At 58.0% G+C, this 23,422-nt stretch overlaps 2 protein-coding genes across 3 annotated transcripts in view; both read right to left on the bottom strand.

The window, feature by feature from the left end:
- HPN (hepsin) overlaps positions 1 to 11,056 on the bottom strand; it is a 20,420-nt gene extending 9,364 nt beyond the window's left edge. The window contains exons 1-4 of one of the 2 annotated variants that reach the window (XM_004715780.2): positions 10,899 to 11,056; positions 10,363 to 10,431; positions 3,977 to 4,078; positions 3,853 to 3,894 (exon numbers count right to left, since the gene is read on the bottom strand). In XM_004715780.2, coding sequence (XP_004715837.1) covers positions 3,853 to 3,894; positions 3,977 to 4,078; positions 10,363 to 10,378 — 160 coding nt within the window. In that variant the 5' untranslated portion in view covers positions 10,379 to 10,431; positions 10,899 to 11,056. The remainder of the gene's footprint in view (positions 1 to 3,852; positions 3,895 to 3,976; positions 4,079 to 10,362; positions 10,432 to 10,898) is intronic. The other variant, XM_045292756.1, reaches the window with a different exon arrangement.
- Positions 11,057 to 12,517: 1,461 nt separating this feature from the next.
- Positions 12,518 to 22,479, bottom strand: SCN1B (sodium voltage-gated channel beta subunit 1). Its single transcript, XM_030886254.2, has 5 exons — positions 22,313 to 22,479; positions 21,111 to 21,351; positions 13,884 to 14,026; positions 13,281 to 13,352; positions 12,518 to 13,183 (listed from the first exon to the last, which is right to left on the bottom strand). The coding sequence occupies exons 1-4, from the start codon at positions 22,418 to 22,420 to the stop codon at positions 13,290 to 13,292; spliced, it is 555 nt and encodes a 184-aa protein (XP_030742114.1). The 5' UTR covers positions 22,421 to 22,479; the 3' UTR covers positions 12,518 to 13,183; positions 13,281 to 13,289.
- Between the last annotated feature and the right edge of the window lie 943 nt (positions 22,480 to 23,422).

The raw sequence follows: 23,422 nt of genomic DNA, 5'->3' as shown, positions 1-23,422 counted from the left end.
CCCCGCCGCCCCGCAAAATGAGGTGGGAATGTAGTCAGTGTCGTGGGGGTTGTCTTTCCTGGTTCGGATCTTTCTTTCGTCATTTGCCAACCCTATTGGGAAAACTCAAGCCCGAGTGAAGGGCTTAGGTACTGGCATTGGCCAGAGCCCGGACTGAGTTCTGGCCAGGTTAGGTCCCAGCGGGAAGGCCCTGGTCAAGTGTGTCACCTGGCTAACGTCTCTGTGTCTAATTATTTAGCAAAGACTTCCTGTGTACCTACTGTGTGCTGGGCGCTGGCGGGGACAACAAACAAATGTCCTTGCCCTCCTGGGAGTCACTCGGAATTCACCGGTGCATATGAGGATGCTTCTACCAGAAGCATCTGGTCTGGGACGGCCATGGGGTGGGGGGCATGGGGCCTGCGGGTCCAGGGAGGCCTTGTTCAGGAGAGCTAAGGCCTAAAGCATGAGAAGCAAAAACAAATTTTAAAAAACCCAAACCAGCATTTACTGAGTTGGTTAGGAGTCCCTAATTCTCACTGGATTATTCTTAGCCCATCTTACAGATGAGGAAACTGAGGCCCAGAGAGGGGTCAGAATTGGTATGAGGCGCCCCACCCACCCACCCAAGCTGAGAAGTAACAGTGCCAAAGGAGTCCTGCCTCCAGGGTTGAGTTTGAAAAGGAGTAAAGCCCTGGTGGTGCAGGGGAATGCTAGCTACAGAGTCAGCAGTTCAAAACCACCAGCCGCTCCGAGGGTGACAGAGGAGGCTTTCTAGTCCCATCAGACTGACAGCTTTGGGAGCCCACGGGGCAGTCCTACTCTGTCCCATGGCGTTGCTAGGAGGCCGAGGGGACTCGATGGCAGTAGCGAGTTTAATTTGGCTGTTTCACGGCATTCAGGAGGAATGAATCATTGGAGAGGCCCGGGGGTGGGGGAGCTTTGGCCGTGCAGCTTCGAGGGGAGGGTGGAGTGGAACCCACGGGGTCTGGGGCTTTCTCCCGATGGCCATGGGAGCCACGGGGAGGCTTCCAGCAGAATGTGGCCACTTTGCGCTGTCACTTATTCGACCTGTGAGCTTGGACAAGCCCGTTCACTTCACTGCGCCTCAGTTTCCTCCACCTGCAAGATGGGGGTGATGGTAACTTCACGCCCCCCACCCCCAGCTCTTCCCAGACTGCTGGTACAAGCTGCAGCCAAAGGGCCTGGCATATGATAGGCTTTTACTACGGCCAGGAGGCCAGCTGTCGCTCTTAAAGCCCAACAGAGTATGAGTTATACATAAGTCAGGGCTGGACCCAGACAGCCTTGGATTAAAGTCCAGCCCTGCCAGTGACTGAGGAGCCCTGGTTTGCACGTTGGGCTGCTGCTAACCACAAGGTGAGCGGTTCACACCCCCCAGCCGCTTTAGCTGGAGGATGATGGGCTGTCTGCTCCCGTGAAGAGTTACAACCTCAGAACTCTACAGCAGCCGTTCTACCCGGGCCCTTAGGCTCTCTCGGAGTCCAAATGCACTGGACAGCAGGGGCCTTGGGCGCTGGCTCTGCCAGTGGTGGGCTGGGGACCTGGTGACCCAAGTGGCCTTAAAGGTCTCCCCACTTGAAGTGGAAATGGGAAACCCAGAGAGGAAACGGGGTGAGTGCTGCTGCACTGTGGGGGGGCCACCCCGGCAGGGGCAGGAAACAGAAGGTGGGTGAGGAGGTACTGAGCGGAAAACAGATCTGCTCTGTAGCCCTGCCCCCCGTTCACAATAAGACGTTTCCAACACAAATACAATCAAGGAGGGAGGACCGAGGGCGGTCGAGAGGATTTCCGGAGCCGATACCCATGACGCTCTGCGGTCTGAGCCGGGCACAGGCAGATGGACGGACGGCTTGTCTTGCCCCAGTCGTTATTGCTTCCCCTGATGGGGCCTGTATCTCTCATGGGATTAACTGAGGCTCACTGGCGTGAGCAGCATCACCCAGTACCAAAATTCCTTGTTTTCCCTGCTGCCCTGGGCTATGGCAGCCCGGGGCTTGCCTCCGGGAAGATGCATTCATTCATCCACCACTCCTGTCAGCAGCTCCCGAGGCCCCTCAGTCCCAGACAAATCCAAACTCCATCCCTGGCTCCACTGTGTACCAGCTGCTCCCCCATGGGCCCCTCCCGTCCACATCTGTAAAAAGAGGGCCGTCGTAGCAGCAGCCCTCTCCTGGAAGCCGAAGGCAAAAGACCATTGGGTACATCGGCTGCGCTAGACCTCCTTCGTGTTAGCTATCAAGGATGTCACTTTACAGACGAAGGTGCGCCTGACCCAAGCCCTGGTGTTTTCTATCGCCTCGTACGTAGCTTGGGAAGTTGACACTGAATCCGGCAGACCAGAAAGAATGGATGCGCTTGAATCAGTGTTGGTGAAGAGTGGTGGAGGTGCCCCAGGGACTGCCAAAAGAACACACCAGTCTGTCCTGGGAGGAGGACAGCGCAAACGCTCCTCAGACGCTGGGCTGGGGAGACTTGTCCCCCATGTCCTTTGGACATGCTCTCAGGGGACACCAGTTCCTGGAGAAGGACATCGTGAAAGAGGGAACCGACTACAAGGATCTACATGTGACCTCCTCCCTGGGGGACGGACAACAGAAAAGTGGGGGAAGGGAGACGTCGGACAGGGCAAGATATGACAAAATAATAATTTATAAATTATCAAGGGCTCGTGAGGAAGGGGGGAGAGGGGAGGGAGGGGAAAATGAGGACCTAATGCCAGGGGTTTAAGTGGAGAGCAAATGTTTTGAGAATGACAAGGGCGATGAATGTACAAATGTGCTTTACACAACTGATGTATGTATGTACGGATTGTGATAAGAGTCGTATAAGCCCCTAATAAAACGATTTTTAAAAATAAATAAATAAATGCAAAAAAAAATACAGTGAACCCTCGCCACTTCGCGCTTCGACTTCCGTGGCTTCACTCTATCGCGGTTTTTGCGTAACAGCGCATGCTCTGTCATTACTGCCACTGATTGGCTCATACTGTACACGCTTGATGCCATAAATAATATAATAAATAATAAATGATAATTGTAACGTCCAAAATGTTTTACTGTATTTTCTCTTTTTCGTTTAATAAATTGGGTAATACGAGTGTAATGGTGACTAAAGGGTGTTTTTTCATGTCCTCTATGCTCTAACTACGAAAATATTTGATTTACAAATAAGGAATCCTACTTCGCGGAATTTCATTTATCACGGTAGGGTCTAGAACCGATTAACCGCGATAAACGAGGGTTCACTATAAAATAAATAAATAAAAAGAGAGAAGGGCATCGTGCCTGGGACAGTGGAGAGCCAGCGACAGAAAGGAGGGCCCTCAGCGAGCTGACGGACACTGGGACACGTTTTTCATGGCCACGTGTGCTCTGAAACCTGGGGCAGACCACGGCACGGCTCTGTGCCTCTAGTTACTGCCGAATCTGTAAAACGGGGGGCTGGAGTGGGGCTGGGGGTGAAGTCCTACCCCCGCAGGCACTGAGAGGGCACGTGTATAAGCACAGGTCAACCCACACAAAAGCGCCACAGCGGTTTCTGACTGAGGGAGAGGCCGGCCGGTCCACGGTCTTCCATCTCATCCATGTCACGATTTGAAAGCTGTCCCTTGTGTCCACTCCTGTGACCTCGATGGCCATACCAGAGCCTCGGATGCACAGGCGAGGAGGCCGGTGCTGGGTCGGCACCAGTAGGCACTCAGTCACGCTGTCATCGGCAGCACTGGCCTGCACCTTTGACCTGGGTCAATAGTAGGCTCACAAGCCCTCCTACCAGGCAAAGGCTTTTTTGCAAGGATCCCCAGCGGGGGGCATCCAGGAGTCCCCAGAGGGACCTGCCCACTTTACTCACCCGGATACAGTGGCTCCTGGTCGCTCCTGAGTAGCAGGGTCACTGCAGAGAAGGTAAGGTGAAGGCAGTGGGCTGGGGGCGCCATGGGGCCATGGAAGGTAGAGGCACAGGGAACCACTCTCACCAATGGCCCAGGACGCCGCCCCGATGCCCATCAGGAGCAGCAGGGTGCCCACGGTTAGAGCGGCCACCTTGGATCCGGAACAGCAGGGTACAGTCCGGCCACCTGCAATGGACACCATGCTGGGGCCACTGCCAGCCTTGTCTTCATCCGCAGGGCCTGGGCCTGGGGCCAGCTCTGCCCTGCCCCTCCGCCCTCACCCCAGCCTGCCACACGGAGAACCAGGTGTCTGGCACCCCAAGGGGTGTCCAGCTGGGAAAGGGGCCCGATTAGGACAGCTGCCAGCTCCCTGCCTCCTCTCTTGGCACGTTGCTGGCACTTGGGAGATTTCTCGTCCCCAATGACATTGCACTTTCTGTTGCTTGGTGCTGCCTCTCCTTGGACCCCTTTTTTGCCTTTGGTCACTCCCCCGAGGGTTCTGGGAGCCTCTTTCTCCTGCTGTCTGGCACAATCCCACGGCCACATTTTAGCCTGCTATACTACACCCTCTGTCCGTGGGTCCTCCCTCCCACCCCGATTAGCTTCAAGATCAACTTTCCTTCTGAAGGCTGAGGACCAGAGGATGGAAACCGGCCAGCCTTCCTTCAAAACACTGGCCTCCCTCACTCTCTCCTGGCCGGAAGGAGCCTTAGTGGGTTACGGGTTAGGCTGCTAATCATAAAGCCAGCAGTTCGAAACCACCAGCCACTCCCTGGGGAAAAGAGGAGGCTTTCTATTCCCACCAAGCGACCGTCTCAAGACCCAAGATGGCTGATGAAGGACCGTACAGAAATCCGCAAATGTGGAATGAACAACTCCCATCCCATCCAGGTGGATGGAGCTGATTGAGTGACTCGGCTAGGGCTTGTTGTTCCCGGCAACCTTCCATATGACAGGGGGCCTTCAGGATGGAAATCAACTTTGCCGCAAAGCACCGAGGGTCCCCTTTAAAACGAGGGTTTTCCATGGGAAGACATCAACCAGAAGGGGCGGGTCTGCCTGCCCATAATTACCGGCCAAGCCATCCAGCGCTCATCGCCCTGGGGTCAGCGGCACCCACTCCGGGCCGACCAGGCCGAAGAACACTCTTAAGGATGGTGAAAAAAACACTCTATGGGAAAGCCAAGGGTTTACAAGGAAACACAGGGAAGCCACCCGCAAGCTGCAGTCTGCCGCAACCGATTCCATCGAGTGTGAGCAGAGACCCAGCAGTGCATTCAGACACCCCCCACCCCCCACACACAAAGCAGGACTCTGGAGCACTAACGCATGCGCGTCTGCCTGTGGCTGCCACTGACCCCACGGCTCTCTTAATCAACAGTCTAGTGGCCTGTCGGGAAAGGATTAAGACGTACCATGTTCTCCCTACACAACAAAACGACAGTCCCAGAAACGCACGGGGCTGGGTCCACTCTGTCCTCTCGGGTCGCTGTGAGTTGGAGCTGACCCCACGGCAGGGAGTGTGGGGCTTTCTTGCCCTGGGACCTTAGGCCGGGGCTTTCACCTCTCTGCGCCTCGGTTTTCTCGTCTGGTCCCCACCTCAAGGTTCTAGCTTGTCCTTATAAACCCCAAACTCTCACCCGTTGCCGCCCATGTGGCAAGCCCGGCTCGGAAGGCAGGGGCTCAGCCCTTACTTCAAGCTGACACTGGGATTCCCATTTCCCAGATTGGGGAAACTGAGGCTCAGAGATAGGGCTAGCCTGGATGATTTGTTCAGGAGGACGCAGAGAGAAGGGAGGCCTAGACCCTGGCAGATCTGGGTAGCGGGTCCCAGTGTCTAATCAAGAGACAACCCCGCCCTGTTCTGCGTCGTCTGGTGTAGCGTCAACCCCCAGCCAAACCCACTGCCATCCAGTGCAGGCCGACTCACAGCGACCCTCCAGGACAGGGCAGAATTGCCCCTGTGGGTTTCTGAGAAGGTAAATCTTTGCGGGAGTAAAAAGCCCCATGGTTCTCCCCCATTCTATGAAGGGGCTTCAAAAGAGCTCATGGAAAAAGATTGTTTTTGATATTGCATTTTTCCTCATGAGCTTTGTGGGGCCCTCTTCTGAGCTCTGAGGAGCCCCACGCAGGATGGACAGAACTGTACGCCCCTGTGCGCCTGCGGTTCTCCTCCTGTGTCTCCGCAGGAGGTGAGAGAAGTGGAGACAAGCGGAGGAACCAGTCATTTCTAGGCTGTGCTAAAGGCTACGGAGAAAGGCACTTGGGTGGGGGAACTGGGCAGCCGGTGGAGCTTCTGTAAGGTGGGGGGTGTCAGGGAGGATTTCTATGAAGCAACTTCTGAGCTGGGCCACCCCCTAGGGACACATCAAAGTAGGCCCTGGGGCAGGAGCAGGCTAGCGGGGCTAATGGATGGTGCATGGGCAAGGTACCACCTGGGAGAAGTGGGGCCCTGAGGATCAGAAGCCAACCATTTGGCTAAGGATTGTGGGAAGGCTGAAGCCAAAAAAAGGCAGGGGGCTAAAAGCCTTCAGCTGGGCCTGGCATGGGTTCACCTGCCCTTGGCATCTGCAGGGGCTGCAGGGGCGCCCAGCTCTCTCCTTTGTGACTGTGGAGTGTGGCTGGCAGGCACCGGGCCAGGCCAGTGCCCAGAGCAGTGTGGGGAGGAGTCCAGGGCCTTCTTAAAACAGCCAGTGACTGGGTGTCTGAAGAATGTGAGACTCTAGAGCCTCGCATGGTGGCCACAGGAGGACCCAGTGGTCAGCCCGGCCCAGTCCCTGCTGGGTGACCCCTGGCCTTCTTGGGAGGTACTCTCAAGTTTGCCGCCCCAAGTCTTCCCCTAGCATCTTCCTGGCCCCATCTGGGCATCTTGGAAAGCACTCTCAAGTTTGCCGCCCCCCCCCCCAAGTCTGCCCCGTAGCACCCTCACCTCAAAAGGCCTTGCCAGCAACGGGGCTGTGACCAGTAAGCCAAGCCCTCGCTCCCCCAGCCTCACTTCTCCCTGTGTCTTCTCTTGTGGGAGAGCCACAAAGCCCCTCACAGGTGAAATCCTGGGCTCTGTGTCCGAAAAAGTCCACTCAGTGTTTCCATGTGCATGCCCTGAGCCACATGTGCCAGGGGCCCAGCGCCTCCTCGGGCTCTGGGAGCACCACGTTCCTGTTCTATCCTCAGATGGCACCTTCTCTGCCCCTCCCTTTCTCCCCACTCCAGGGTGCGGGTCCCACCTCCTGCCCATCACTCCCCCCACTCCCCCGGAGGCACCAACCCCACTCCATAGCTTCACGCTCTCCTCTCGGTTCCAGCCCTGGACTCTCTCCTTGGACCTCGGGTTCCAAGGCAGCCGGGACAGGTCCCCCTGGATACCCCCTATGCCTTCCACACCCACCAGTCTCCATGCTGGCTGTACCTCACCGAATCGGTTTTTCTTGCTAGGTCTCATATCAAGTACGCTGGCCTGCAACACTGTCCCTCCTTCTCAGGACACCCCTCCCCCAGCTTGGCCATCAGTTGGTTTTCTCGTTCCCTGCCCCCAGCTACACCAGGCCTCAGCCTTGTCCTCTGCTCCCTACTCCACATGGAAGTGAAGGAGATCTTCCTATAAACCACAGCCAACCTCGCCCCTTCTCTGCCTAGCACCCTCCATGGCTTTCCACGGTCTCTGGGACCTAGCCCAAAGCCCTCAGCCGGGCACGTCCAGCCCCCGGTAAAATAGAGCGGGACTTAGATTTGGGGTTGAACACGCTACTGCTGTTGTCAGGTGTCCCGGAATCGGTTCCGACCCAAAGCAAACCCGTGTGCATCAGAGTGAAACGCTGCCTCGTCCTGCGTCATCCTCACAAGTGTTCTTGTGCTGGTCGCAGCGACTGTCAATCCATCTCGGGGAGGACCTCCTGCTTGTCACTGCCCTCTGCCTGACCAAGCATGACGCCCTTCCACGCACCGGTCTCTCCTGACAACACGCCCACAGCACGTGAGACTACGTCTCTCCAGCCTTGCCTCTCAGGAGCATGGTGACAGTACTTCTTCCAGCACTGATTTGTTTGTCCTTTTAGAAGCCCATGGTACTCTGAACATATGCCACCACCACCCCACCCCACCCCCCACCCCCCGCCAAATACCCCAAACTAAACAAGCAAACAAAACAAAACACGCAAACGTGTGGGTCATGATCAGGCACCTTACCCAGAAACCAAACCAAACTCACTGCCATCGAGTGGATTCTGACTCACAGCGACCTTCTAGGACAGAGTAGAACTGCCCCCGTAGGTTTCCAAGATGGTAAAGCTTTAAGGGACCAGAAAGCCTCATCTTTTCCCCCCAGAGCTGCTGGTGGTTTCGAAGTGCTAACCCTTGCAGTCATCTTCCAAAAAAGCATCCCCGCCCACAGAACTGGCTAACACAAGGCAGCCGGGTACCCAACCGCCAGCGCCATCTTGTGGAGAGACCCGGCATGGCCCGGGAAAAGCAATCGCCCTGGGTGGAAACAGCCTAAGGGGTGCTCCGGCCTCTTACCTCCCTCCTGACCCCGCTCTCAGCTTTACCTGGAGACACACCACCAGCAGCCTGTCACCTCTCCGATTCTAGCCATACTGTCCTCCATGCAGGACACACGTGATTCCCGCCACACTCCCTACTGGAGTGTCAACTCAGATATGACCTTCCGTTCCAAGACCCCTGGTAGCTTATGCCTCGGACTGCTCACCACTAGGCCAGCAGTTTGAAACCACCAGCTGCTCCCCAGGAGAAAGATGAGGCTTTCTACTCCCATAAAGTGACAGACTAGAAAACCTATCGGGGCAGTTCTAGAGGATGGCGGTAAGTGGGAATTGGCTCGATGACTGTGAGACTGAGGTAGCACCAGGCAGCTCGCCGTGGGTTTGTGTCTGCGAAACTCCAGCAGCAGCAGCAGCAGCAGCAGCAGCAGCCTTGGCCGTCAGGATTGCCTGTCAGCCCGCAGCCCTGTCCTGCCCTAAGGAAGCCCCCTTCAATATCACCCTTCTCGGTTGGCCTTGAGCAAAAAAGGAGGGAGACCCAGGGAGGTTGAGCGGCCTGCACCAAGTCACCCGCCAGCTCAGGGCAGCATCAGAGCCTTGGAGCGTCTGTGTCCAGCTGGGGCGTCTCCCATCCTTCTAGAAGCAGCCCATGCTACCCAGGAGCACACGAGAGCCTGCTGTGCCCCTCTGCTTGCCTTGTACCCTGGCCCACTGCTGTCCCCTCCCGGGGCCCTATCCTCCTTTTCATCCCTGGTTTGTTCATCTGCAGGCCCCTGTCCTGGTACCTCCCGCAGTCAGCTCCAGGAAGGAAGGCACCCGAAGGTGCCACATGTCCCCTCGGCCAGAGGCTGTTCCTCTTCCCAAGCAACGGGCTGCCTGAGCTCACTCTGGGCCAAGGCTACCTGGTGGAGGGTTTGAGGGGACAGCCATGCTGGGGCCAAAGGAGGCCTGAGGGGGCCGGAGAGCCATACTCATCCCGGGGGCCACCCTCCTGTACTTCCCGCGTCGGCTCCCATTTGAATTCTCAGTATCTTCTGCGGTGTGCGGATGAGGCCGCCAAGGCCCAGAGGATGGAAGTGGTGTGCCCAAGGCCATGCAGCTGGCAGCAGTCTGGCGTGGAGCTGACCCGGATCACATAATTCCAGGAAGCGGGGAAGGAGGCTGCCCGGCTGCAAGACAGGCAGGCAAGGCTGCCCCTAACTTGACCTCTCTGGTTGGTGGCCTGGGTGGCAAAGATGCAGGGCATCTGGTCACCTGGAGCCCCGCTTCAGAAGTCCCGCAGACTGGCCTCTGGGTCAGGCAGTTTCTCCGTCATCTGGGGTGACTCCCCCTCCATCCAGGCTGGGTCCAAAGTCTGCCTTCTGCTCTTTTGCCCACAGGGCCCAGAGGCGGGACAGGGTCTAGACTCGTGGAGGGTCCTGGGCTCCTATGCGCCAAGTTCATCCACAGTCCACTGTCAGAACCGCTGTGGTTCAGTGCCAGCAGTGTGTGCTGGGCTGCTACCTGGTGGGATCTGTGCTCCCAAGGCCGCAGTTAGTGGTGTCAGGAGCCCCACTTGACCGAGGGCAAGAGGGGAGCCCAGAGCAACGAAGCTACATGTCCAGGATTGCACGGCAAAAGCACACGCAAGAGAGGATCCAAATGCACCCCAAATACTGACCGCCACCCCATGTTAGCCTCAATGAGAGGGCAGGCCCAGGGCCAGCTTATGAACCCTTAGGGAGTGAGGGGAAACCGAGGCCCAGAGCCAGGAAGGTTGCATGAGGGATTGGGGAGGTAGGTGGAGGTCCAGCTACGCAGAAAAGGTGGTTAATTATTAACCGGGTAGACGAAGCTTCCCAAGGGGGTGAGAAGAACAAGGAGAGGGGTGCCCAGAGCAAGGGGGCACTGAAGGGGTGAAGGGCTGAGAACACGGTTCAGAGGGCGGGGCTTCAGGCAGAGACACCATGGGGGGCTTCGGGGGGAAAAAGCACTTACCTTCTTTCTCCGCCATGTCCCGGACTCTGGTTAATGATTCCCGGGCTGACCTCCGGGGCCGGGCAGAACCTGCGGGAAGAGGGACAGGGAGGCAGGGCCTGGTGGGGGTGGGGGGGGCAGCCCAGCCCTAGCACCCCCAGGTCTGGCACCCATCTAGGGAGGTCCAAGGCCAGGCCCCGGCCCCAGCCCTAATGCAGAAGGAGATGGGCTCATGGTTGAGCCCTGTGTCTTGCGCAGGACAGGGCGAGCCCTGCATTCACAAACCTGGGGGGCCCTGCTCCTGGACCTGGAGGAGGAGGGGGCTGGGGAGCCATACTCCTGCATCTGGGAGAAGAGGGGCTTGGGACCTGCACTTGTGTGCTTGAGGGAGGAGGGGGCGGGAACGCCTGGCTGTTGACTCCTTGAGGAGGCCAGAGTGATGACCCCTTTGATGACCCTGGAAGGTCCTCCGTTAGGAGTGGCCACCAGGTTGGGGAGTGGGGAACGCAACCCACGTCCTCGGAGCTGAAACTGAACCTGGGGCCCCTCATCCTTACCCTGGGGTCTGGCAGGTGGGGGGAGCTGTGTGCCGATTCAGGTCGAGGGTCAGTCTCCTGGCCGGAGCAGGCGCATGGTGGCCGGCAACAGCAGGCGGCCAGGGAGGCAGAGGAGGCTGCAGCAGGCAGCGGGCGTGGGGCCTGCTAGGCCTGGCTGCCTCACCTGGGGAGGAGGGGGCCCGAGAAAGAGGCGGGAGGAGGGGCAGGGAGGGGCTGGACATGGGATTGGCAGCTCAGGAGGCCACCTGCCCAGCAGCGGGGGCTGGGCTTATGAGGGCTGCACCAGGCAGGCACAGCCAACCCGACTCCAGACTGCTGGGGGCCCAGGTGTGTCTGTTCTCCGCAGGGAGGTGGGAGCGGAGGTTGGGGGGCCCCCCGGGGCTGGGGTGCTTAGAAGGACCACAGGAGAGAGGAGACAGATGGAAAGGAATCCATAGCAGGACCCTGCCTATCCTAATCTCACTCCTGTTTCTGCTGCCCCTGCCCCTCCCAGCACCCCTGATCACCGGACACACTGCTCTCCTGCCCAGTTCCTAAGCCCTCTGCCGCCCAGCTCCTGAACCAGGCAGCAGCTGCAGCCTCAGTACCAGCCTCCTCCCTGCCCCCTCCCAAGCCCCTAGCCCAGCGCCTTCCCACATTGCCCTGCCACTCCCCCCCTCCCCAGGCCCAGCCACCTCCCGCCACCCCCTCCCCGCCCCCAGCAGCCTTCCTACAAGTCACAGGGACTGGTTTGCTTTGGCAGCCTCTGCTGCCCGCCCGCCTGCCTGCCTGACTGTGGCAGTGACCTCTGGCGCTCAGAAAGTCCTAGATGGGGAGGGGGGGGAGTTGGCTTGGAAAACGCACCACTGCGTGCTGATGTCCAGGCCAAGGGCCGGAGAGCGTCCAGCGACAAACACACACTGTCCAGCCAGCAGTCAAGAGCAAGCAGGGTCAGACCCCAGGGCCAGATAAATATTCAGACCCACAGGGTCGCCACCCACCCACCCACTCGAACTCAGCAGCACCCTCCAGAGAGACTGTCCACACGCAGTCAGGCCCACCTGCTCCTGCTCAGAGGCCTTCACCCACCTGCTCTCTGGACTCCTGCCCGTCCCACAGTCAACCTGCTTCCCCCACAGCAGGCACCCTAAGCACCCAGTCAGAACCACCCACTGGTCCCACAGACTCCCTTCCTGGGCTGACCCATTGCAGCCCCCCTCCCCAAGACAGACTGTGTAGCCTCCGTGCTGCCCAGCCCCCCACCTCCAGTTCTCTTCCTTGCTGAAGATTCATGCTTTTCTGTCTCATCCTTTCCCTCCTGAGACACACACTGCTAGTGACAACATAGACCGTGAACCGGAGCTGCCTCTCCTCCCCGAGCACCCCAGGCTCCCATGCTGGCTCCTCCTACCCACCTTCATCTCCACAGGAGCAGCCCTGCCCCTGCTGAGCTAATGACTGGCCCGACCTGGGAGACTAATCAGCTACACAAGGGGCCTCACCCACTGCTCTCAGGCAGGGGCTCAGCATTCCGTGCTCCCCATCCTGTACCCTTGCTAGTCCCCCTGTGTGCACAGCCAGGGAAATGAAGGCTTTTGAGTTGGGGGGTGGGGTGGGGGTGTCACCAGAGAGACCATCAATCAAGTCCAAGAATCTTTATTTCATGAACAAAACTACTTCTGTAAAGAGAAACGAGGCTGAACGGGCCCCTTTCTAAGTGGCCACAATCCAAGGCTGGTGAGAGAGGGTGGGGTTGGGGGTCTGGCGGGGCAAGGGTGCATCACAGGGACAAGGGACCCCCCCCAGGTCCAGCCGGAGGAAGCGGGAGGGGTAATGTCGCTGGGGGTCAGATGGGGTCCCAGAAGCCCCTGCCCCAAGGGATCCCAGCCCATGGTGCCCCTCCCGCCCCCCGCTGGGCAGAAGAGGGACAGCAGCTAGGGACAGGGGTGCCCTGCAGTGCGAGTCTGAAGCGGCCAATGTGTGCAAATCAGCAAGAGGGAGGGGTGTGGAGCCTCTGCCCCCGCCTCACCCCCTTAAACAGGCAGCAGAAGCGGGGTGGGGGCAGCGGCAGTATTGCTTTACCCATCATGCATGGCGGTGGGTGGGTGATGGGGGCAGGAGGAGGAAGGCTGGAATGGGGGTGCGAGCCAAGCCCCCTGCCCGCCTCCCACCCTGGCGGCTCTGTTGGCAGGACTCTGAGGCGCGTGGAGGCCCAGGAATGGCCAACCCCCATTGTGGGGCAGGGGCAGGCTGTGCCTGGGTATTCCCCATTAGGGCTGGCTCTTCCTTGAGGTGAAGCCCAGGGCCTGAAAAGGCGGAGGGAGAAAGAAGGCATTAGGGACCTCATGCGCTCTACCCAGAGTCCCCCAGCACCCACCCTCCCCATCACGACTCCCATCCTACCTGGGCTATTCAGCCACCTGGACGCCCGTACAGTTCTCTTTGCTTTCTGAGGTGATGGCCAGGTATTCTGAACTGTGGGGACAAAGACCATCATGGTACCCCCTTGGCTGGTTAGACCCAACCCCCACCAGAAAGGAAGGCTGAGACCTGCACCCTGGGGCTCCGGACTCCTGACTCAGGGAAAGGGGAGGACCCTGAGGAAATGTGCAAGTGGGGGCTGGGAGGACAGGGACCAGGACTTCATCCCACCTAGGGCAAAAACCCTCCCCTCTAGGGAGGGCACCCCCCCCTCCCGCTAGCGGCCTGGCTCCCCCAGCAAGTGGGTCCCTCACCTTATCCCTCTAGGGAAGTGGCTCCCTGCCCAGCTGTCCCCCTCCCACAACCTAGTTCCACCCCAGGGAGCCCCTCTCGGGGCACCCTCTAGGGGAGTGTGAAGGCTCCCCAACCAGCCAGCCTGGCCGCCCTCGCCCACAACCCTCCTCTGTGCGAGGCTCTCTCTCCACTCTCCCAGCGCAGCCTCCCCGCCGGCCCCGGGGGAGGCAGCCCCGCCCCCGTCCGGAGGGCCCCGCCCCCGTCGGCGGGCCCCGCCCCCGCCGCACTCACGCATTCTCCTGCGCGGCGGCCTCCGTGGCGGCGGCGGACCTCTTTCTTGGTGGAAACCATCTCGGCCACAAGCCATATGGTCAACACCACGATGAGCACGTACATCATGATCTCGGACACAATGGACGCCATGTCTCTGTTGGCTGCCGGGGGCGGGGCCAGGCAGGGGTTAGGGGCACGGCTGGGGGCCAGGACTCGGGCGGCACCACCGCCCGGCCCCAGTGTGCCAGGAGTTGGCCCTGTGAGTCGCGAGCAGTCTGTCCACCTCCCCGGACCTGTCTATCTGCAGACAGGAATAAACACGCTGCCCCTCTGGAAGATGGGGCGGGGGTGGGGAGGCAGAGGTGCGCACTGGCGCAGTGTCCTCAATGTTACCGTTATCAAGAACCAGCTTCCGCTGGCCTCAGGCTCCCCGGTGAGGAGGGGAATGGGGGCACAGGTTCAGATCCCGACGTTGCCACTTGCTGGCTGTGTGACCTTTAGCAAATGACTTAACGTCTCTGGGCATCAGTCACTGGCGGGCCCCGCGCCACCCTCTCAGTTGTTGGAGCTCATTGTTGCAGCCCCTGTGTGGGAGTCCCTCCCGAGGGCAGAGGGCTGCCTGCTTTCCCTCTGCAGGAGACCAGGGGCTGCCGGCAACTCGGGGCCACTCCCGGCAACCGGACATCGGCAGAGCCGAACTGCTCGGTAGGATTTTCCACGCTGGGACCCTTCAGAAGTAAATCTTTGGACTTGTCTAGAAGGCATTCCTAGGGAGGTCTGAACTTCCAACCTGGGGATTCCTGACCTAAGAAGGTCTTGAGTGGACTCTGGCTCATCGTGACCCTAGGGGGCGTTACCTAATAGTTTTTAGGGGACCAATAGGCAGGTTTACCTTCCCGTCAGCATCTGAGCACTTCACCACGGTGGCACCAGTTTCCTGGCAGATAATTGCCTGCCGCCGTGGAGCTGACCCTAACGGGCTGACGTTCTAGGGCAGAGTGGACTTGCCCCCTAGGGTTTCAGAGACGGTAACTCTCTACTGGAGCAGACAGACTCTTCTCTCTCTCTGACAGAAGCTGCTGCTGGTGTGAACTGCTGACTGCTGACCTTTCCTTCAGCAGCCCAGGGCTTAACCCGCTGTGCCTGCAGGGCACCTTGACCGACAACTAGCCCACGATGAATCAATTCCGATACACAGTGATCCCAAAGAGGATTTCTGGAGCTGTAACTATTTACAAGGAACCCTGGTAGTGTTGCGGTCACAAGTTAGACGGCTAATCTCAAGGTCAGCAGTCCGAAACCACCAGCCACTGCTTGGGAGAAAGATGAGGCTTTCTACCCCCATAAAGAGTTACAACCTGGGACGCACACAGAGGTCGGCCTACCCTGGCCTTTAGGGTTGCTCTGAATCAGAATTGACTCGATGGCACAAAGTTTGGTTTGGGGAAATATTTGCAAGAACAGACAGCCTCCTTTCTCTCCCATAGGACGGCTCGTGGGTTTGAACAGCCACCTTGCAGCGGTTAGCGGTCTAACACGACTCAGTAATGTGTTCTATTATTTGTATTATTATTATATGTTATTATTGGGGCAGCACAGCATCGTGGTCAAGAGGAGAGGCCGTGGGGCCAGCTCGCCAGAGTTTGAATCCCCGCCCCGCCTCTTCCTAGCTGTGTGGCGCTGGACAGAGAAGCTTTGACCCTTTCCCTCAGTGAAATGGAACCCCCTCTCAGAGCTGCCTCCTCCACGTGCTTGGCTGCGCCCTGCGGCTTTCTGGAAGCCCTCCTCCATCTGTTCCACAGCCCTGGCCCTGGCCACCACTCGCTTTCTGTCCTTGAGCCTAAATTTAAACTGTAAAAGGAGCTGGGTCAGCCAGGGGACCGGAACTGACGGCCATCCTGGCATCCCAAGCCAATTCCCCGGATATCCATCCCACTTCCGTGGGCCCTCCTTCCAGACAGCCAGGGTTTCTGCTTCCTTGAATGACAACCCTACCCCCTCCTCAATAGGTGAGGCCCTTCCTGGGCCAGAGTGACGGTGCCTCCATGCTGGCTCTGTCTCCCTGCCTCTCTGAATGAAGACCTGGGGCAGGGCTCCACACGGTGTTCTTTCATTCATTGCTTCATTCATTCATTCACCAAATGTTATGTGTATGCCCCCCCACAGTGAGTGTGTATTCCCGGCCGGGCCCTACACTACAACAAACCCTGGACCTGAGCAACTCCTGACCCCTGGAAATGACCCTGAAGGAGAGAGGCTGGACCTCAGGAACCACACGGAGTACAAGTCATTTGCGTTCCTGCCTGACTCCCAGAACCCTGGGCCCAGGTGGACTTAGGTGCCCTGGTATCTCCTGCACTCTGCCTTCTGCCCCCCAGTGATATCAGGAGAGTGAGGGGTGGGCCATTAGCCCATTTTCCAGAGGGAGACACTGAGGCCCAAAGAAGGCCAAGGACACAAATGTAGGCTCAGAGTTAAGATTTAACCCTAAGTGTGACTGACTGAATAGGCGTTCTGGTGGAATACTGGTTCTGAGTTAGGCTGCTCACCACAAACTCAGAAGTTCAAAATCAACAGCCCCTCCTCGAGAGAAAGACCAAGCTTTCTACTCCTGTAAAGAGTTACAGTCTCGGAAACTGACAGGGGTGGCTCTATCCTGTCTGATAGAATTGACTGGCTGACAGATCCGATCTCTATCTGCTCTGTAAGCCTCCCACAACCAAAGAAAGGCGAGGCCCTGGCTACCGTGAACGCAGTGCCGGCTCCACGGACACACACAGGTGTCGCAGGATGAGGAACTGAGGCAGCAGCGCAGCAGGCCGGCCTCTCGCAGGGCCACACTGTGAGCCACAGGCACCGGGGTGGGGAGGCCTTGGAGTTCTCTTGGAAACAAAAGATCTTTCAACAGCTTCACCCACCAGCCTGGGATCTGGGATCGGAAACCCAGACAGTCACCTCTTGCTCAGACCACAGGCCGGAGTCCTCCCCTCTTTGACGCTGCTTCTCCTAGAGTGCCTACCGCTCACGCAAGTACACCCAAAATAGAATTAACCTCCTGCTCCCCATTCACCTGCGCCTGCTCCGGGGAGGCCTGAGCCCCATCTGCTCCCTACCCCCTGCGGCACCCCTCCCAGGCCAGTCTCATCCTCAGCCCTGAGGTCCATCTGACCCTTTGGAAATGGCTTGGTTCACTCCTTTGGGGTTTTCACCAAGAGGCCATACAAGGCAGTGGGCACTGTGGGAAACGCAGCAAGATCGGAGCTAATAGAAAACACCACACCAGAGTGTTGTGCGTAATGAACAAACACTGCTGTGTGATAAGGGACACGATACATGATACGTTCTGATGGGAAGAGGGAGATATGTGTTGCCATCCTGCTTGGTTTAAAATGAACCACTCCACAGACTGACGAGGATGACACTGCCTTCCAGAAAGAAGAGCCAGCAGCACAGCGTGACCGGCGATCCTTGCGCCAAAGCGCCTTGGACCAGGAGTCAGAGCTGTGACCCCGGAAGTGGTGGAGCAGGGGCAGCCGGACCTGGGCTGGAAGCTGTGGGCTTCCTGGTCCGTGGAAGGAGAGGGCAGAGTACCTTTGGGCAGGAGGCTTGCTGGCAGAGCACTAAAGGGCAGAGCTAAAAGAACTTTGGGTGGGATCCAGGCCGGGGGCACCATGGGGCCAGAGAGAGGGTATGCTTGGGAAGACTGGAAAAAGGAGGCTGTCCTGATTGAAGAACTGTATCCTAGGTGTTCCTGATCCTGAATTGTGGCTGGCTGCTTCCCTAAGCACACCATTCTCCATTCTCGGGAGTGTTGTCTGGGAGTTATGTGCGGCCACTGCCACAGGCTGTCAGCTGAGGGCGCGGTAGAGCCTGCGATGGGAGGGTGAGGCTGTCAGGGTTGGTGAAGGGGCTGGAGGCCGTGTCTGACCTCTGCCTCGCAGGAATCAGGCTGGGCTGATGCTAATGGCAATGGCGATCCTTCTATCTCTTATGAAGTAAGGGGACAGACATCGCCCCCATTCCCATCCCCACGCCACAGCCACAGATGGATGATGACAGAAATACTGTTCCACGTTGGATAATGTTAAAATGCCGCAGTATAACCCACTGCCATCCAGCTGATTCCGACTCAAAGCAACAACCGTCCATATATAGGGTCTTTCTGAGTTGGTAGAGCTTTAGAGGAGCAGGTAGCTCCACCTTTCTCGGTAGGAGCAGCTGGTGGGTTGGAACTGCCAGCCTTGCAGTCAGCATCCCGACACCTAACCACCAGGGCTCTTACTACAGAATGAACCAACCCCACTGCTATCGAGTCAGTTCTGACTCATAGCAACCTTCTAGTCCAGTCTCATGTAGACAGCAAGCACACTCCGTTCAACGCCCGGCTACGGAGCCCTTTCCAACCCTCAGTGCAGTGCAAACATGAACCGCGTTAGAAAGGCAAACTTTCACACTGTGAATGAACGGCACTTGTGAACACACAGACCCTGCCTGGGAAGCAGCAGAAGGCCCCGGAGTGGTGCCAACAGTTTGCACTTGACTAAGGAGCCTAGTGCCATTGAGCTGCTAACTACCATGTCAGCAGTTCAAACCCACCAGCCGCTCTGCAGAACAACGAAGAGGCTGCCCGATCCCTTAAAGACTAAAGTCTAGAAACACACAGGGGCAGGTTCACTTCATTCTGTAGGCCCACTGGGAGTCAGAACTGGCTCCATGGTAATGAGTCTGGAGTTTTCTGAGGTTTGTACTAACCATGGGTCCCCAGTTCAAATCCACTCAGCAGTACACTGTAAGAAAGGCCTGGTGAGCTCGCTCTGGGAGATCACAGACACTAAAGACCCTACACAGCACCGTCGGACAAGGCACCATACGGATGGCCCTGAGTGGGAAGGGACCCGGACCAGGCAGGTGGGAGGCATTGGAGAATGGGACACAGTGGGAGAAGCTCTATAGTGGAAAAGGCAGCTAAGCACAGGGGCTCTGGGAGGTGGTCTGCTACCATTGGGGGGTGGGGGTGGGGGTGGGGCACAGTAGGGCCGGGCTCTACGGGGCTTTTCAAGGTCAGGTTGTGGCGGTTCAGAAGCAGACGGTCATACCTCTAGGTGGATTCAAACTGCCAACCTTTCAGCTTAAATGATGGGACCACCCAGGGACTCAGGAGATAGTATAATATAAATTATGCTAAACCGAAAGAAAACACACAGGTGGGGTCTCCGGGAGGAGATGAGCCAGTCAGGGTGCGATGTAGCAATGATGAAAAATATAACTTTCCTCTAGTTCCTAAATGCTTCCTCCCACCACCCCACTATCATGATCCCAATTCTACCTTGCAAGTCTGGTTAGACCAGAGGATGTACACTGGTACAGATAGGAACTGGAAACACAGGGAATCCAGGGCGGATGATCCCTTCAGGACCAGTGGTGAGAGTGGCGATACTGGGAGGGTGGAGGGAGAGTGGATTGGAAAGAGAGAACCGATTACAAGGATCTACATGTGACCTGCTCCCTGGGGAACAGACAACAGAAAAGTGGGTGAAGGGAGACGTCGGACAGGGCAAGATATGACAAATAATAATTTATAAATTATCAAGGGTTTATGAGGGAGGGGGTCGCGGGGAGGGAAGGGGAAAAATGAGGACCTGATGCGGGGGCTTAAGTGGAGAGCAAATGTTTTGAGAATGATGAGGGCAATGAATGTCCAAATGTGCTTGACACAATGGATGTATGTATGGATTGTGACAAGAGTTGTATGAGCCCCTAATAAAACGATTAAAAAAAAAAAAAGAAAACACAGGTGTGGCAAGCCCTGCCTCTACCATGCAGATGAAGCTATCAGCCTGCCTCGGCTCAACACCAGGGTGAAAAGCTCCGGAGTGACTGAAGGGGCCTCCTGAGCCCCCTACCTACTAGACCCCTCCCCTGGGCCTGGATTCCTGAGAGAGCAATAATAGAGCCAGCGTTATACTGAAATATTCTAGGCATGTTCGTTACGGCCTGGCCCCAGTGGTGCAGTGGGTTAGGCGCAGGCGACTAAGCACGAGGTCGGTGGTTCAAACCTGCTAGCCCCTCCTCACAAGAAAAATGAGGCTGTCTGTTCCCTGCAAAGACTTGCAGCCTGGGAGACCCTATCTGAGAGGCAGCAGTGAGCTTGGGTTTTATTGTGGTAACTGCGCTCCCCTCACCCCCAGCTCACGCAGCCGCTCGGTCTCCCTGGGCTGCGATGACCACCGATGACCACGGCACTCAGCACCCCGCCGGCCAGGGCCACACACACCACTCAAAGGGGTATTCTGCTGTCCCACCTTGATGACAAATGTGGACATGCCAAAGATCAAAAGAATCCTGCAGCAGGCTCTGGCCACCAACGGGCTGCAGGGAGTCAGGCCACAGGCAGGAGTGGCAGCGGCGCAGGTCTGATTGGGTTCAAGCGTTGGTCACCTCCCAGCCTTGGTTTTCCTCATCTCTGAAACGGGGGCAAGCCCAGAGGGTGACTGGGAGGGGCTCCCACATCCACATTCTGCTTCTGGGCCTTGCTGGGATCTGGAGCCCACCCCCCACCCCCACTCTCTCTCCCTCTCAACACCACCTCCCACCACCAGCACCTTCCTACAGAATCAAAGCCTCTTTGCAAATGTACCATTCGCCCCCCAAGCACTGATGTGCACAGTCACATCGTCGGAGTGCCACACAAGTGACACAACATTGTGATCGATTGCTCCCCCCACCAGGGTGAGGCGGGGGAGGCAGGGCTCAGTCTACCCAAATCCAATCTCCAGAGCCCCTGCCACCACGCCACACTGTGAGGCCCTGCCGCACACATGCCAGCAGCCAACACCCAGCTAGCAGCCAACACCCAGCCTTCTGCTGAATCCCCATTGCCACCCCCAGCCCTTATATAGAATGGCTCCAATCGGGGGTGGGATGGACCATTATCATTATCTCCGTCGCCCACAGGCCCCCCTCTGCTCTGAGGCATGAAGGCCACCTGCACTGGTTGTAGAGCTGGGTCTTACGTTTTGCACCCAGAACCCTTATGCAGGGGAGAGCAGCCCGTTGTGACCCCCACCCCATGGCGGGTGCTTAGAAGGGAGGCCTGAAGTGGGGGGTGGGGGTGGAGCCTGGTAGGTGCCGTGGGCAGTTGGCTGGCCCAGGCTTGCAGCCAGCCTACCTCCACCTGCCATCTGTCCCTCCATCTGGCCCCCGGTGGATGACAGCGGCCAGGGGGCCAGGTGGGGCCCAGCTCACCTTTGTCCACCACCTCCAGGTGGATTTTCTTGACGACGCTGGTGTTGTGCTCATAGTTGTCGAAGAAGAGCAGGCGGTAGACATGGCACTCGTAGTCGCCCGAGTGGTTGTAGGTGACGTTGGTGATGAAGATGGACAGGTCCTGCAGGTCCTTGGTGCCCCGGCTGCCGTTCCACGCCACGCGGCCCTCAAAACGCTCATCCTCCTCCAGCTGCAGCATCTCATTCTCGTAGCGCAGGATCTGGGCACCACGGGAGAGGAGGCTGGTGTCCCCCGCCAGGGTCTGCCCTCCCCGTCCTTTTTGGATTCTTTCCCCAGCCACGACCCAGAGACCACACAGGCAACTTGACCTTAGTCGGCGTGGGGATGGGGCAGTTGGGGTCACTGCCTGAACCTGCCCAAGACCTGGACACGCACCCACAACATTCACCCCTGCAAACACACACTACACAGTCACCCCTAACCCTCATTGGCCTTACTGTCTCCCTCATACCCCCCAGCCGCCAGAGATGCTCCTTAGGCTGGGCTGAGGGCCCCGGATCCCATCTGCGTGAACCTCAGCTCCCCCTGCAGGCTCTCAGGAATGTAGGGCACACCCCCATCCACCATGTGTCATTCAAAACACCCACGTCATGTTGAGAAGGCCACAGACAGTTCTGCTGCTGCTGCTCCACGAGGACTTTGCCAAACCATACCAACGCTTCCTCCTCCACCACCGCCGCCCCCCACCCCCCGCGCCGGCCCCCCCTTGCTATTGTGTCCGTTCCTACTCATGGAGACCCAGTGTGCGACAGAGTAGAACTTTTTTGTTTTCCCCAGTCATCAGTCACCTGCCAGGGCTCGGTTCCTCGGTGCTTGTGGGCGCCCTGCTACCTCCACCTTTTCCGCCCACAGCCCTTTGTTTACGCCACGCAGGGACACCCCCACCCCAAGGCTAGATACCCTGTGCCAGCCGCCTGCTGGGCACATCAACCAACTCCATCAGTCCTCCCATGAGAGAGACCACCGTCCGTCTGTCTCACAGGTGAGGACGCTGGCCCAGAGAGGCCCAAGGACTTGTCCAGCATCCCAACTGGATCACTGGCAGCACCCGAGGTGGAATTTGAATCCAGATCATCCGTAGTAGTAAATTATTAAAAACAAACAACTGCTGCTCTTCGGGCTTCAGCCTCTGACTGTCAGACACACACACACACACACACCTTGACAAACTCCTCCGTGCCCTTCTGACGGAAAGTCCACTCGGTGAAGGTCTCTGCGCTGGTTTCACTGCGCCGCTTACAGGAGATGCACAGGATCTTGAAGGTCATTCCGTACACGGCCTCCGTTTCGGAGTCCACCTCCACGCAGCCCCCCCAGACTGAAGACACTGAGGGGACAGCAGGCTCGGGTCAGACAGGGACAACCGTTGCCCTGGGCAGGGAGAGGCTCCCGGGCTGCTGGCTTTCAGGCCCCTGGGAAGCCATCTGCTCCTCTCCACTCAGAATACGATTGGGCACAAGTGGGCGCTGAGCTGGCCCTGCCACCTGCTGTGTGACCTTGGCAAGCCACTCACCCTCTCTGAGCCTCAGTTTCCTGCTCTGTTATGTGAAGGGCATGATCCTCTTGGTTTCTGTTGGTTACCATAGGTGGGTACAGCCTCAGAGTGGGGGCTGGCACTCAGGGCCCCCTTCTCCCCGGCAGCCAATGGAGCTGTTAGGGTTGCCAGGGACTAGGCCTGCACTCCCTAAGTTGTCCTCCTTCAGTGCAAGGTGGAGGGACTAGCATTCTAGCTGCACTCAGTGCTCCGGGGCAGTCATTTGCTCTGCAAACCATCCTGCCCTGCGAGATGGGTTTGGAAGAAGGGGAATGAGGAGTGGGGGCTGAGATCAGACACTACCCTCCAGCCCTGCTCCCTGCGCCTTCCCACAAATCCTGTGTGACCTAACCCCAAGGTCTCCAGCCTTGACCCTCCTATCTCCCCTTGCCTCCAGACTCCACCCCACTCCTCAGCTTCTCAAACTCACCAAGCCCTTTACTTTCCTGGAGGTGGGGGTGAGGGCTTTGCATCCCAGTCAGATTCGGTCCTAGAGCACCCTAGCTAATGCTTTGCGCCTCTTGCCTTCCGTCTCTGTCCTCTTATTCTTTGGGGCTTCAGGGCCTCCGGCCCTGCTGCCTCTCTGCCGCCCCCAAGTCCCTCCCTGCCTCCTGCGCCCTCATTTCTCTGGAGTGGTCTCTGAAGTAGCGCGGCACTAGGTGTCTCCTCTCCAGCCGCACACTCCCTCGCTCAGACTTCCTCCACCTTTCCCTTGCACCACCACCCCCGCTGCACC

Source organism: Echinops telfairi, unplaced genomic scaffold (assembly GCF_000313985.2).
Source record: "Echinops telfairi isolate 266 unplaced genomic scaffold, ASM31398v2 ScPeMD7_655;HRSCAF=1070, whole genome shotgun sequence".
In the NCBI taxonomy this organism is placed as follows: domain Eukaryota; kingdom Metazoa; phylum Chordata; class Mammalia; order Afrosoricida; family Tenrecidae; genus Echinops; species Echinops telfairi.
Note: the sequence above shows the minus strand (reverse complement) of the source record. Positions and strands in the feature narration are given on the sequence as shown.

What these genes read in the sequence shown, in the direction of transcription:
- SCN1B (XM_030886254.2), bottom strand. Translation starts at nt 22,420, where the DNA reads ATGACCTTCAAGATCCTGTGCATCTCCTGTAAGCGGCGCAGTGAAACC. An exon ending in CCTGGAGGTGGTGGACAAAG is followed by an intron (nt 14,027 to 21,110) that starts GTGAGCTGGGCC and finishes CGCCCCCGGCAG; the next exon opens with CCAACAGAGACATGGCGTCC. An exon ending in GCCGCCGCGCAGGAGAATGC is followed by an intron (nt 13,353 to 13,883) that starts GTGAGTGCGGCG and finishes TTGTCCCCACAG; the next exon opens with TTCAGAATACCTGGCCATCA.